Here is a 14,021-nt window from a genome sequence, read left to right as displayed (position 1 = left end):
AAGTTATTCCCAGGATGAGATCTCCAGCCTTGGCCTTAAGAGAAATTTCCCCCCTGATTGTATCTTGGAGGTCTTCCTTGATGGAACCCTTGACGATTGGGATTAGCCAAGTAGTTGACTTCTTTGGATGCATTGTCTTGAGCCATGCATATGCTTGACTCATGGGCCCCTCCACAAATGTTGCATCCCCCAATTTGCATGATTGAAGGATGAGTAGGTTGCACTGCATGTAGCTATTGAGGAAGTTTGTTTAGCGTCTCTGTGAGGGTCTCTATTTGCTTGGCTAGGAGCTTGTTTTGAGCTAGTATGACATCTTGAGATGTGAGCTCAAGAAGAATCTTCTTTGTAGGCATGCAAGCTTAATCACAAAGGATGACATGGTCGCTGGCTACCATATTTTCAATAAACTCCATAGCTTCATTAGGTGTCTTCAATTTGATCTTTCCACCAGCAGAGGAATTGAGAAGTTTCTTGGAATGGGGTCACAAGCCATCAATGGATATGTTTAGCTGAACTGGCTCATTGAACCCATGGGTAGGAGTCTTCCGGAGTAAACCGTGGAAGCGGTTAAGAGCTTCACTCAACAATTCATCAGGGAATTGGTGGAATGAAGAGATTTCCACCTTCCCCTTAGCGGTCTTGGACTCCGGAAAATATTTCTTCAAGAACTTCTCCACCACCTCTTCCCATGTCCACAAGCTATTTCCTTTGAACGAGTGTAGCCATCTTTTTTCTTCACCAACCAAGGAAAAAGAACATAGGTTGAGGTGGATGGCATCATCTGGAACTTCTGCTATCTTCATCATGTTGCAAATCTCTATGTATGTAGCAAGGTGGGCTTATGGATCTTCATTCAGCAGCCCATGAAAGAGATTGCCTAGAATTAGCTGGATGAAGGAATGTGGATAAGTGATGTTGGCAGCTTGAACTTCAGGTTGAGCTATGCTTGTGAAGTACTGAGGTGTAGAGGAACTAGAGTAGTCCTCTAGAGTGATCCTCTGTTGCTGGTCCTCTGTCATGATGTGCTCTTCAAAATTCGGATGTGGGTTGATCATATGGAAAAAGGAAGATGATACAAACGATGGTGGTCCTTGATTGGCCTGTACCTCTTGTTGTTCTCTCTTTCTTCTTACGACATTGTTTCTTCTACAAGTTGTTTCAATCTCTAAATCCAAAGGAGCAAGGTCGTTTCCTGAAATTATACCTCGCATACAAGAAAGAAATCAACTACTGTGCAGGGTATCAAAGAATTAAAATAGAAATTAAAAATAAAGAGTGAATAAAGAAAAAAAAATTGAAAAAAAAATTAAGAAAATAAAAACCGATTGATTTAAAATTAGAATATCCAAATTACCAAATACAAAGAACAAAGTCCCTGGCAGTGGTGCCAAAAACTTGTTGAACGATTAGCAAGTGCACCAAATTGTCACTAAGTAGTAAAGTTAAAATTGAAGTCTGAGTGTCGAATCCACAGAGACTTTGTTTGTACTTAGGTAGGTGAATATATAATTTCCAAGCAATAAATAAAGTGGTTTAAAAGGTTGTGAAGAAAATAGTAAAATAAATTGGCATAAAATTAATTTGAATTAAACAAGAAGGAAACAAATATAAAAGTAATTTAATTAATTAAAACAGAAAAGATGAGAAAATTCAATCTTATTATAGAAGTTAAATTTAGAAGATGAGAATGTCGGAAACTTAGCCTACCAGAGCTACTCTTGATGTAATATTAATGATTTTTCTCTATTAGTGATTATTTTAATTTACACCTGCATCTACTCATATACTTTAACAAATATCCCTCAAGTGAAAAAGCCTAACTTATCTATCTTCTCTCCCAAATCCCTTTAAGAGATAAAATAGTTAAATTGCATTAAGAATAAAGATGTATAACATACAAGATAAAATCAACCTATCCCTAGTGATGAAGTTATTTAGATACCCTTTCCCAATTCTCTTACAGTCTATTTGGATGGAGAAATTTAATAGGGTAATTCAATTTTTTAAAGGATTTTAATTACTTTCCAGTGAAATAAGATGTTTGGATAAAAAATTTGAAAAGAAATTAAAATTTCAATATTTTGTTCAGGTATTTTAATTAACTTAAATATTAGGATTTCAAATTATTTAAAAAAAATGAAAGAATTTGAAATTCTTTTGTGAACTTAGGATAGGAACACGTTACGTTCTCTCGCACCTCCATCATTTCCAATAGTTTATCCCTCTTCTCTTTCTTGCAACACTTAGGATACGACACCTTGGCGAGCTCCACCAGCACCGTCTCGGGCTTCTTGACGCGCACGATGAGATCGGAGTTGCGCGCTTGGAGGCTGCGGCGGAGGTCGGAGACAGAGTCGATAAGGAAGGCGGCACGATAGGGCCCAGTCTTGTCAAAGTCGGATGCCGACTTGCCGTAGTCAGATGGGTCGAAGAAGTAGATGGGGAGGACGGAGAGGGAGTCGTTGTTGGTGGCGGTGAGGCACTCATTGTCAAGGAGGCGGAGGTCGTTGCAGAACCAGATGAGGGCGGCGCGGCGGAGGGGGGTGGCATTGGGAGGGTCGCGGGGGCGGTGGGGAGCAATGGAGAGAGGGGCGTGGAGGGGATTGGTGGATTTGAAGGAGGTTTTGGAAGGAGGAGGAGTGGTGGTGGAGAGAGAAAGGTGTGTGAGGGATGAGGCTTGGGTTGGGACTTTGAGCTTGCTTGGTTGAAGGGTTGTTGATGGGATGTTCTTGGGTTGGACGAAGGGGAAAATAGTGGAGAGAGAAAAAGAGTGGTTGCTTCATGCTCTTTCTCTGCTTCAGAAATTGTTTCAATCCTGTTTTTATAACTAATTTTGCTTCTTTTTTTTATTACAAGCTTAATCCTGTTTTTACTAAAAAAACTGTTTTATTCAAATATAAAATTTTAAAAAAGAATTCATTTGATTATTTTATCAAAATAAGAAATTTTGAAAATGAACAAATTTAATTTCTTTATCCAAACACAAAATTTTAAAAATGAAGAAATTTAATTTTTTATTCAAACACAGAATTTTGAAAATGAAAGAATTTAAATTGAAGCATTTGAAATTCTTAAAATTTAAAGTTCTTTAGAATTTTAAATTCCCCCATCCAAACACACTCTTAGAGAATAACGCTTCCCAATGCTACTCCTAAAACTTACCATGCAAATGGGTGATCAAACCATAAACAATAAAATTAAACACAAGAAAGGATAATGCAAAAATAATATTCATAAAAGATAGGAAGAGAAATTATATCAAAAGTAGTTGGCTGCTAAGTTTTCAACAAAGGGGTTTAGTCTCTCATTGTCATAGGAGACTTTACAATTGCAAGAGGATAATATTTAGTAAATGGGGTAATTGAGAAAGGGAGTGGAGGAAAGGAATGATTCCTAATGCTTGCTTCTCCTTCTTCTAGCATTTTGCCTTCTATAGGAAATTGTATTCTCTTGGGATTTCTATGTCTTTTTTTTCTTCTTCCCTCTCCTCCTTTTATAGGTGCAGTTCAGCTTGGTTTTCATGCAACCTTCGCGCCAAGCACGATTACTGCGCTTAGCGAGTACGGCGGTATTCGTGTTCAGTGTGTGTCTCGTGCTAAACGCGCCTTCACTTTCCAGAAATATCTATACTTCTTGGCACTAAGCGTGTGTTGTCCGCTAAGCCTGTGCATTGCACTAAGTGCCTGAAACGCGCTAAGCGAACAACTTCATATCTTCAATTTGCTTCTTGGGCTTTACTTTGTTTTTCTGCGCCAATTATTCACCAAGCATCATAAATTCATCAACTTTTAATGTTTTCTGCACAAAAACTTAAATGATGTTAAAATTCCAATTATTTGCACAAAAAGGAAGAGGTAAGAGAGAAAAATTACTAATTCCTATATAATTTAATCCCAAAATATACCTATACATAACAGTTATCAGAGCTCAAGAGGGAACCCAGGTAGATCAGGCTTCGGTGGAATTTTTTGAAACTCTCTTGGTGAATGGATTAGTGGCTATTTAGGCTATTGTGGAGTGACCACCAACCTCCATGCATAACTGTTAGCTATAAACCATAGTATGAAAATAGCTTGGGAAGCTAGTTATTTGGATTTGATTTGTGAAATAGACTCCTTGAATGTTTATCAACTCTAGGTCCAACATATGCCTATGTTTCATTCACATGTTGTCATTATCAATATGATTCATGCCTTCCTGACTAAACCTTGGTAGGTTCTAATTCAACAAACCTTACAAGAAGCTAATTCATGTACAGATTGGTTCGCTAAAGAAGGATCTTGATCACACTTGTCTTTTGTTTTTTGGGGAGGCTTGCCCATCCTCTCTTAGTTTAGCAATTTTAGCTTATGCAGTGGGCTCTATTTCTATTAGGATGTATAATATATCTTTTAACATTCTGATGAATAAAAAATAAATTAGTAAAATTCTCAAAAATTTATAATTTTCAATAGATTTTAATTAATAATAAAAACATATTTGATAAGAGAATATTTGAGAAAGTGATGATACTCCATTAAATTTATAATTTTTTTTAACATTCAAACTTAATTGATGATCACAACTAGCCTAAATTTTAGATAAATGACCAATTTCATCCTTGTAGTTTTCACTCGATGACAATTTTGTCTCTGTGCCATGGAAATGAAAAATTTAGTCCACAAATGTGCAAACATACCGACAATTTTGTCCAACTATTAACTTATCTATGTTTTCGTAATTATTGAGTGCAGACGCGGCACATGAAGGTCGACATGGCAAAGCAACGTGTGTAGGGGGACGTTCTACATCAATCAATAATGTTTTGGACTAAAATATCAGTGAAATGTTTTTAAAATGTTGTTTTCTCTATTTTCAAACCTAATGACTATTTTGAGAAAAAGTGATGCAATCCTCCCTTGGAAGGGACCAATCACCAGAGCCATGAGCAAGAGACTCCAAAAGGATTGGGCTAGAGTTACTGAAGAAGGCCCTAGGGTTCTCGTGAACCTCAGGGTAGATTTCTGAGCCCATGGGCCAAGGTTGGGTCCACTTATCTTTGTACATATTTGATTAGGATTTCATTATTTTTGGGCCTTGTATTTAAGGCTCCATAATATAGGTAGGGTACCCTAGAAATATAGGATTTTTCAGCCCTTGTATTTTAGGGCACCTAGACTAGTTTTTGTATTAGGGATAATTTTGTAATTTCACATGCATTAAGTGAATATTTGATGTGTGTGTTGGGAAATAAATTTAATTGAATTGGGAGAAGCCCAATCCAATTAAATTTTAGAGGGGGAGGTGAGCATTTGCTTGCTACACCCCATTGCCACATCATATAGTCACACTTTGTGCATGTCCTTCATGCTTTACATGCCTCATGACACCTAAGTACACTTAGTGGAGAATCTTGAACTTGATCTTGGATTAGTGGGATGAACCATAGCTAAAATTCACTAATCATAATTAGTGAAATTTTGGCTCCAAAATTTGGCTCCACAAATTCAAGTGAAATTTGATTAGAAATTCAAATTTTCCTTAAATTTTGTGTGACACTTAGGCTATAAATAAAGGTCATGTGTGTGCATTTTTTCAACTTTGATCATTTGAGAATTACACTTCAAAGTTCAAAACTCATTTGAGGCATAAAATTTCGTGCTCCTTCTCTCCTTCTCCCTCCACTCATATTTTCTTACCTTCAAGCTCTTATTCGTGGCTTCCTATGGTGGTGAACTTCTTCTTGACTCATCTTCTCCTTGAAGTGGCGTCTCCAGTAATCTTTCTTCCTTCTTCATTCCGTTGCCATTGAACTTCAAGAAGCAAATGACTCCATTAATGAAGAAGATCCAAGGCCAACAAGCTCCACATGGAGCTACATCAAGAAGTTTCTTCTTCTTGATTTTGTGCTAATACGGTCTTATGTAACAACACTTTGGTCTCCCAACAGATATAACTTAATGACAAAATAGTCCACGACATTTTTCATTAATTAAAAATGTACAAGCAACAATTGAGACAACAATATACTATTACTCAATATATCTGATGTTTTATTTAGAAGATTGTTATTTGTTAATTTATATTAATTTCATTCATCCATTGCAGGAGGGAATTATTTGCTCTCAAAGTACACCCGTCATTGAACCAATTGCAGTTGAAGTTTCACCACAAGCTACCCCTCATGTTGAAGTTGTAAATGTCTCAACATTTGTACCAACACTTGCATTTAAACCCCCTCCAATCCGCCCTGCAACTCCTATGATTAGAGTTCCCTTTCTAAGTGGACCATCTCCAACAATGAACCAACCAGATTTCTTGAATTACATTCCTACACTACGTTTCCAGCATCCTTAACCTCCTTCTAAGTGATTTATGGAAACAATATGATATTTTAGATGATTAGGTTGTGATGAATAAGTTGTCGTTCCTTCTGTTATGTTCTTTCATTAAGAACTAATTACTTTCTTAACTTGTTCTTTTGAAATTTTTGTTGTGATAATATTATGTTAGGCTTCTTGGTAGAATTATGGATTAACATCCGTAATTTGGTGTTTTTTTTTAGTATTGTCATATTAGAAAATTTGTTACTATTTGACTATGTTATGAACATAATCTTAAGTTTAATTTTGAATGCGCGTTTCTAATTCATGAAAGTGTCATGTACCATTTTATCGTTAAACTATATTTATTGAACCAAAGTATCATTGTGTAATAACATATTAGCAGGAACTCAGGAAGAAGAAACTTTTTTTCAAAGTAGTTGTTAGGTTTGAAAATAGAAAAAATCAACTTAAAAAAAAATTCATTGACATTTTAGTCCAAAATATTGTTAACTAATGTGGAATGTCCTTTACACATGTGAATTTGTCACGTCCGCTTATACATTCCATATTAACAAAAACAAAAATAAATTAAGAATTAAACTAAATTATCAATATATTTATATATTTGTGAATTAAATTGATTGTTTTCATAATAAAAGAATAAAATAATCACAGAATGAAAACTATAGGGAGAACATTGATTATCTATCCTAATTTTTCTCGGCATCAAATTTGTTTCACAATGATGAGTAATCCAATTGACCCATACCCGTGTCGACCCTGTAGTCCTATATAAACTGATCGACGAAGGAACAAAGTCAGATTCTCACAGCTCACAAGCTACATATCATATCCCCGTATTTCGACACTACCCTACCGTTACAACCGTACCAAAATACCCGTATAAATAATTGAGGAAAAAAAGAGGCAAGAAAGATAGAAAAGAAAAGAAGACTAGCTTGCACCAAAAAAAAAAAAAAGAAGACTAGACACTAAAAACCGTAGTAGCTTAGCGGCGTTGCTTTTTCGGAGTACTTGAAATGGTGGAGAAGCAATCTAACGGATACAACAATCACAGAAACACACACAAGACAGCCAAATTGAACTGAGAGAGAAACAAACAAAGAAAACAAAGAGAGAGAGAGAGAAAAAAAAGACATTGACCGCCATTAAAACCCACTTTCCTTTTTTTTATCACTCCCAAACATATTCTTCTCATTTCCTTTCTCTTTCTCTCTTTCTCTCAATTTTTCACTTTAGCGTGGCAACACTGAAAGGAAAAGAATACTCTTTTAAGAACTTAAAAGCAACCAATTCCAGTGTTTGTGCCTCATTTTCTCTACAGTTCCTCCAATCCGGTTCGGTTGGTCCGGTGCGGTTCGGTCCGGTTCAATTGGATCATGGAGCAAACCACTCTCGAAGCCATTCAGTTCAACGAGGAAATCCAAGGTCTCATGGCTGCTCCGGCGCCGGAAACCGCCAATTCCTTCACCGCGCTGCTCGAGCTTCCCCCGACGCAGGCCGTCGAACTCTTCCACTCGCCGGAGCGCGCCGGGAAACCGCCGCGCCACAGTCCCAAATCCTATCCGTTGACCTCCTTCGCCGCCTCCGCATCCGCCCCCGCCACCGCCACCGCCAACGCCAACCTCACCTTTCCCTCCAACGCCGCGCTGATCGATCGCGCCGCCAGGTTCTCCGTCTTCGCCGGCCAGAGCTCGAACTCGAACTCGCCGGAGGTGAAGCGAGAGCTGCCGGAGACCGATTCCAACCCGAGCTCCACTCACGGCGGCGGCGGCGGAGGCTCCGTCTCCGATCTCGCCGTGGAGAACCAGAATCTGAAAACTGCGAAGAGGAAGGAGCGAGAGAAGAAGGTAAACGTCTCGCAATTGAATCGCGACCGAAAATTAGGGTTTCAATTCTCGTTACTTTTTTGACGAAATTGAATGATGATTCCGTGAAACGCAGGTTAAAGCGTCGTCGAAGAAGAGCAAGAGCGTCGCCGCCGCCGACGAGATTTCCGGCGACGGCGAGAAGCTTCCGTACGTTCACGTTCGAGTTCGTCGAGGTCAAGCCACTGATAGCCATAGCTTAGCAGAAAGGGTAACCTGTTTAATTAACCACTGATTAATTATTCTAATCACAGTTATTTATAAAAGAAACAAAAAAGTTAAGTTGAATATTATGTCAAAAAAGTTAAGTTGAATATTATGTCAAAAAAGTTAAGTTGAATATGAATATTTTTATAAATATTTTTTTTTTTTGTTTAAAATTTGTGTTGTAGGCTAGGAGAGAGAAGATAAATGCTCGGATGAAGCTTTTACAAGAGCTGGTCCCGGGTTGCAACAAGGTTGGTCCCTTTTTCTTCTTTTTGAGGGTTTAATTAATTGTGATTTGTTCAAATATCATGATTATGCCATGATTATCTGTCTGATTTGTCTCCTAAAAGTGCAATTATGGGGTTTTGTAAACTGGGTTGGGTGTCATTGTCACCTTTTCACCTAAAAAAAGTGCATGCTTTTGTATCAAGAAAAGTGCTCACTTGCACTGGGTGTGAGAACATGGTATTTTCGTAACTTTACACCCCCCTCCCTTCTTTCTCTCTGGTTTTGCTTTTTGAATCTGTTACAACTTGTAACGTACTTAACAAGACTGCTCCAAGGTTATCTCCGTCATTCCGTTACACCACAAAAAAATAAAGCCTTTGCCATTCCAATCTTGTTCTTCTACTTAAGAATTGTTTGGACAAACTTTTTATTAGATATTTATAAGAAAAGATGAAAAAGTAAAATGAAAAAAGTTTTTTTTATAAGTTAAAATTACCTTATGTAAAATTTAAAATTCACTTTTGAAAAAAAATGAAAAGAAAGAGTTTTTATAATTTAAGTTTATGTAACTTAAGGAAAAAATTTGATTCATTTATGTTCTTAATTTCTTTTCTTAGAAATGATTACGAGAAAAGTTAGTAACAAACTCTCTAAACATACTTTTTTTTCCGTGTTGCTTAAAATTATTAAAAATTGCAAAATTTTGTGTGTTTATTGAGTCATTGATTTTTTTTTTTGGACGAATTTAATGAGTCATTGATGATTTTGTAGTTTTCCTTAATAAATTTTAATAGCGTTAATAAATGGTTTGTTAGAAAGAGTTATTGGAGTGTGTCTGTGTGTGATGTTAACACTCTTAACTTTTAAGTGCATATTGAGAAATTTGTGTTGGTTTCTCATTAAAGAAAATCCCAAATCATGATTTTGGCAAGCCGTAAACTAGAGGTTATCAACTGAAATCCAAACACACTACTAGCCTTGTATACATATTCGATTGATGTTGCGTAGAGTTTGAGGTAAGTAATAGCCAGCCTTTCCTCCATCCTCAACTGGTTTCTGACTCTGAATTTTGGACGTCAATGTGAAAGAAGCTGTTCAAGACCTGTACAAAAAGTGACATCAAGACAATAAGGTTACACAAAAGTAACATAGTGATTCTTTATTTTCTTTTTAGGCCATAAATTAGTAATTGTTTTTTTTGAAAAGGACAAACAAAAATATGAGTCATGGTTTGTTCAGGACAATTAAGGTAATCCCCCCTCGTCCCTTTCTCCAGCCAGAAAGACTTAGTGAAGAGAAAGAAGGGTGGGCGTGTGGGGCGAAAGGGGAAGGGGGGTTGTTTTAGCTTGACTCTGCCTTTAAACAATTGAGAGACACATAGGTGGGTGTATTGAGACTAGTGTGCATGGGTCCCCTATGCAATTGAAATATGAATCCTTTTTTGTGACGGTGATGGTTCCATCTTCTTTAGGAGTTTGGTATCCATCAATCATTTATGGGATGACGAAAATAGGGTGAAAAAGGAAAGCATTCCTTTTGCAGTGTGCATCTACCAAACGGATATAAACCTAACTGGCTTTGAACATTCTACATGATCAACATTAACACTGCCCAGCCTTAAGCGAGATACACACCTCAAGACTCTCCTAGAGTCTTCAACTTCAATTGCACCACCTGTCTTCAGCCTTAAGAGAAATTTATGCCTGACTGATTTGGAAACAAACATTTTTGTTTTTATGAATAAATAAAAAATATAACGTTTTTACTTTGTTTCACCTTTCAAAAATTTGTACAATAAACAGTGGAAATAACAAAAACTTGTTTTTAACAAATCTTTGTAAATAAAATAAAAATGGTATCTTTTGTAATTATTTATTAAGATGGAAATGAAAATCATTAAATATTTTCTGAAACCACCATACACGATATTTGCATGCCCCTTTTCCGATTATATTAAAGTGTTATTTTGAATAATTTTAGTTTTGGATATTTCTCAACTTGGGAAATATAATCTGGTTGAAGATGTCGCCCCAAATTGATCTCCCTCCTTTTCACCTAATTACTGGTTTGCTATACTTGTTTGATCAAATTTTGTCAATGCTACTATGGACCTATTTATGTTTATTTACTATAAATGTTGGATTTTTTTATGCATTTAGATTGTATCTGATTTTTCTCAAAAACAATTGATCTAGCAAGTCAAAGATAGCTGACATGACAATGTTTGCTTTACAGATATCGGGAACGGCATTGGTTCTGGATAAAATCATCAACCATGTGCAATCTCTACAGAATGAAGTGGAGGTCAGACTTTCATATCATTGATACTGTACTCTAGCCAATTGTTTTGACAAACAATGACTCGATGAGAAGGATAAAGTTATTAGAATCAATCTGATTGACATTTCTCAATATTACTGTGGATAGTGCGTAAAACTTTTAAAAGAAGTGGCTGGTGCTCCTTTCTTCATTATCTTTATCTGATCCCTCGAAATTGATATGTTGCCCTGTAAAAAGCTACCGTGAGTTTCTGGAATACGGCAGTCATCAGAACAAGTAAAACATTGCCACATATAAGTATTAAAGCCATCATGGTCCTATTATTTTGTACTATATGCTATTATAAAGTGTCATCCTTCTAAAAACTTGGGATTAGATTTCATCTAATAATGGTTCTGACTCCTATCTTCCTAATGTGGACTCGAGACTTGAAAATGAATGCTCCCAGAATTGTGCATTTCTTGGTTATGTATATATTTAGAAGTTATAAAATGATAAACTTTTCTTTGTAATGATATTTTATCAAAGTAAGTTTGCTTTGCAAGTGAACTGCAATTATGAAGATATCTAAAGATTGGGAAGATTTCACATAATCTTTTTGTTGGAATGCAGTGCTGTAATGAGTTATTTTCATCAATATGATTTTGTTCTTATTGATTTACATTCTGATTCCAGATATTATCAATGAAACTGGCAGCAGTTAACCCAGTAATTGATTTCAACCTCGACAGCTTACTGGCTACTGAAGTAAGTACAAATTTTTTTCTCATCTTTGTTGGGGAGTAATCTGAAGTACATGGGTTATGGATCCTCTCATGTACCTGATAGGTCTTGTTCTAATAATGTATCTATCATTTTTCTGAAATAAATATTAGATAGATCCCACCGATTTATTGTCTACCAAGTGAGAGATTACACAATACTTGACATGAGAGGATCCACTCCTGAAGCAAATGAACTTGTCTGGCTTGATTCTAAAACATTTGAGGAATAATATTTGTCAACACCTTCTGGAGTAATTTCAGTTCCAGTTTTATTGGGACATTGGCACTTGTGCAGTATTAAGAAGACCTGATGTAGTTTTAGACTATTCTGTCAAACACTTTCCACATGGATTAGCAATTGATCAAAATTTTACTATTCTGTCAAAACTTGTCTACCTAATTGCGTTTTGCATTACCTATATACTTGCCCAAAAACGGAAATGGTGAACTTGAAAATGGGGCAGTGAAAGCGTTGCCTTGAAGTCAGTAACTGTCATTCATTCATTCTGTAGGATGTTCTTAGAGACCAACCATGAAAACTGTAGACACTGAACAAGAATTAACAATGTGAACACACGGATTCTTGCACTTGATTGCTTACCTAATTACTATTTACAAATTCTCTGGCTCATTGTAATTGAACTCCTCACACCTCCATCCTTATATCAAGGTCTGGGGTATATATGGATTTGAAAATAGTGTTTTGATGTGTTCAGTTGGACCTGGTATAGGCTCTAGGGCGTGTGTTATTGTGGATAGAGCCCGTTCAGCATTTTCCATTGAAGTTCTGATTTTATTTTAATTTCCTTCTGCTGATAAAATTGTTGTTGGTAACTTGTAGGGAGTGACTCCAATGGACTGTAACTTCCCTCCGACAGTTGCACCTGTCATGTGGCCAGAAATCCCACAGAACGGAAACAGACAACAATATCAGCAACCATGGCCGTTTGATGCACTCCACCAACCCCTTTGGGGGAGGGAAGAAGACAACACTAATTTCATGACTCCAGAAAACTCACTCTTGAGTTATGACTCATCGGCAAATTCAGGTAGATCAGAGTTAAGCTTCTATTGCACACATCTCCTCCCAAAAGACAACACAGAATTTTTTTTAATTTAATCTCATCACGGTTTCTACTTTAATTGGCATTGGGTTTCATAAATAAACAAGAATTGGTGCTATCTATCTTTTCCAATTTCCATGGATCTCTGAAAAGCATAAACGAATCTGAGAGAAATACTCATAAATAACTCAAGCCACTTTAACTTACTATTAAAAGTTATGAATTGCACAAAAGGAATTAATATGCATATACAACTGCGGATCTGTTATTAAATTTTTAGGGTGCTAGGCAATTCTGAATCTGATTTTTTTTTCTTATTCTGGTAAAATACTTTTGAATCTGAATTTAACAACTTAAATTGTGATACAGTATCTCTGCATTCAAATCAGTTGAAGATGGAGCTCTAAAGGGAAACTACAAAGGTGGTGGTACCAGTAGCAATTAGCCTATTAGTGTATATAACAAATATAGTATTAGCAATTAGTCATGATTTGAGCAGCCTCAACATTCAGCAGGTTTTCCCTAACTCTATTTTGTCAGAGTCAGTTGGAAACCTGGATTTTATTCAGCCAGCAAGGAAGAAGAATTGGTATGCTATTTTTATTTAATATATTACTATCACTATGTATACTAACTATAGTAATCATTCAATCTTTCAAGTGATTGATTGATTTAGATTGTAAAATCATTGAACGAACTATTACTGAACTATCATTGAAGTTTGTTGCTTTGTTCATCGAATGCTACTTAGATGGTTGGTTCTTTCTCATGATTTTTCTGAACAAACTACTATAATTTTTTAAAGGCGGGCGTTATTTTAAATTCTTTATTTTGCATTTTTATCTTTTTCCCATTTCTATCGCAAAGCAATAAATATTGTATACTGGCAACAGTACTGCAGCAACAATAAATATTGATCCTTATTTTGTAGTGTTTTTGTCTTTTATCATATTGGCCTAGCCATAAATTGACTTGGCTAGCGTGGGACCGACGTAATGACTTATCTAGATTTCTGCTGTTCATTTTGTTCCCGTAGGTTACGGAAAATATGTCATCATGTGTTCTACATTAACTTTCTTACGGATATTCTATTTTCTGTTCCACTTACAGGCTTTTCAGATGCTGCAAATCATTACAGATGATAAATTTAAACGATAATGTAACTTTTGTTGGACTTTTTAATTGATGAATTGAAATGATGGTATTACTTCTGCAAGTATTATAGATGATAAATTTAAGTTATAAATATCTTTTTAGTTCTTCTAATTTAGATTAGTTTTATTT

The 14,021-nt window shown here is 36.0% G+C and overlaps 2 protein-coding genes across 2 annotated transcripts; one reads left to right on the top strand and one right to left on the bottom strand.

Moving 5' to 3' along the window:
• Positions 1–482: 482 nt before the first annotated feature.
• Positions 483–2,779, bottom strand: LOC114374789 (blue-light photoreceptor PHR2-like; the record flags this gene model as incomplete). Its single annotated transcript, XM_028332482.1, has 2 exons — positions 483–797; positions 2,198–2,779. Coding segments are annotated over 2 exons (897 nt in total), but the record flags the coding sequence as incomplete, so codon positions are not given.
• A 4,286-nt stretch (positions 2,780–7,065) lies between these two features.
• Positions 7,066–13,506, top strand: LOC114392328 (transcription factor bHLH48-like). The gene is made up of 7 exons (XM_028353412.1): positions 7,066–8,176; positions 8,271–8,405; positions 8,587–8,652; positions 10,865–10,933; positions 11,585–11,656; positions 12,515–12,722; positions 13,107–13,506. Exons 1-7 carry the CDS (start codon positions 7,706–7,708, stop codon positions 13,142–13,144), a joined length of 1,059 nt encoding a protein of 352 aa, XP_028209213.1. The 5' UTR covers positions 7,066–7,705; the 3' UTR covers positions 13,145–13,506.
• Positions 13,507–14,021: the final 515 nt, after the last annotated feature.

This window comes from Glycine soja, chromosome 2 (assembly GCF_004193775.1).
Source record: "Glycine soja cultivar W05 chromosome 2, ASM419377v2, whole genome shotgun sequence".
Lineage (NCBI taxonomy): Eukaryota > Viridiplantae > Streptophyta > Magnoliopsida > Fabales > Fabaceae > Glycine > Glycine soja.
This window is presented reverse-complemented; position numbering and strand designations above follow the sequence as displayed.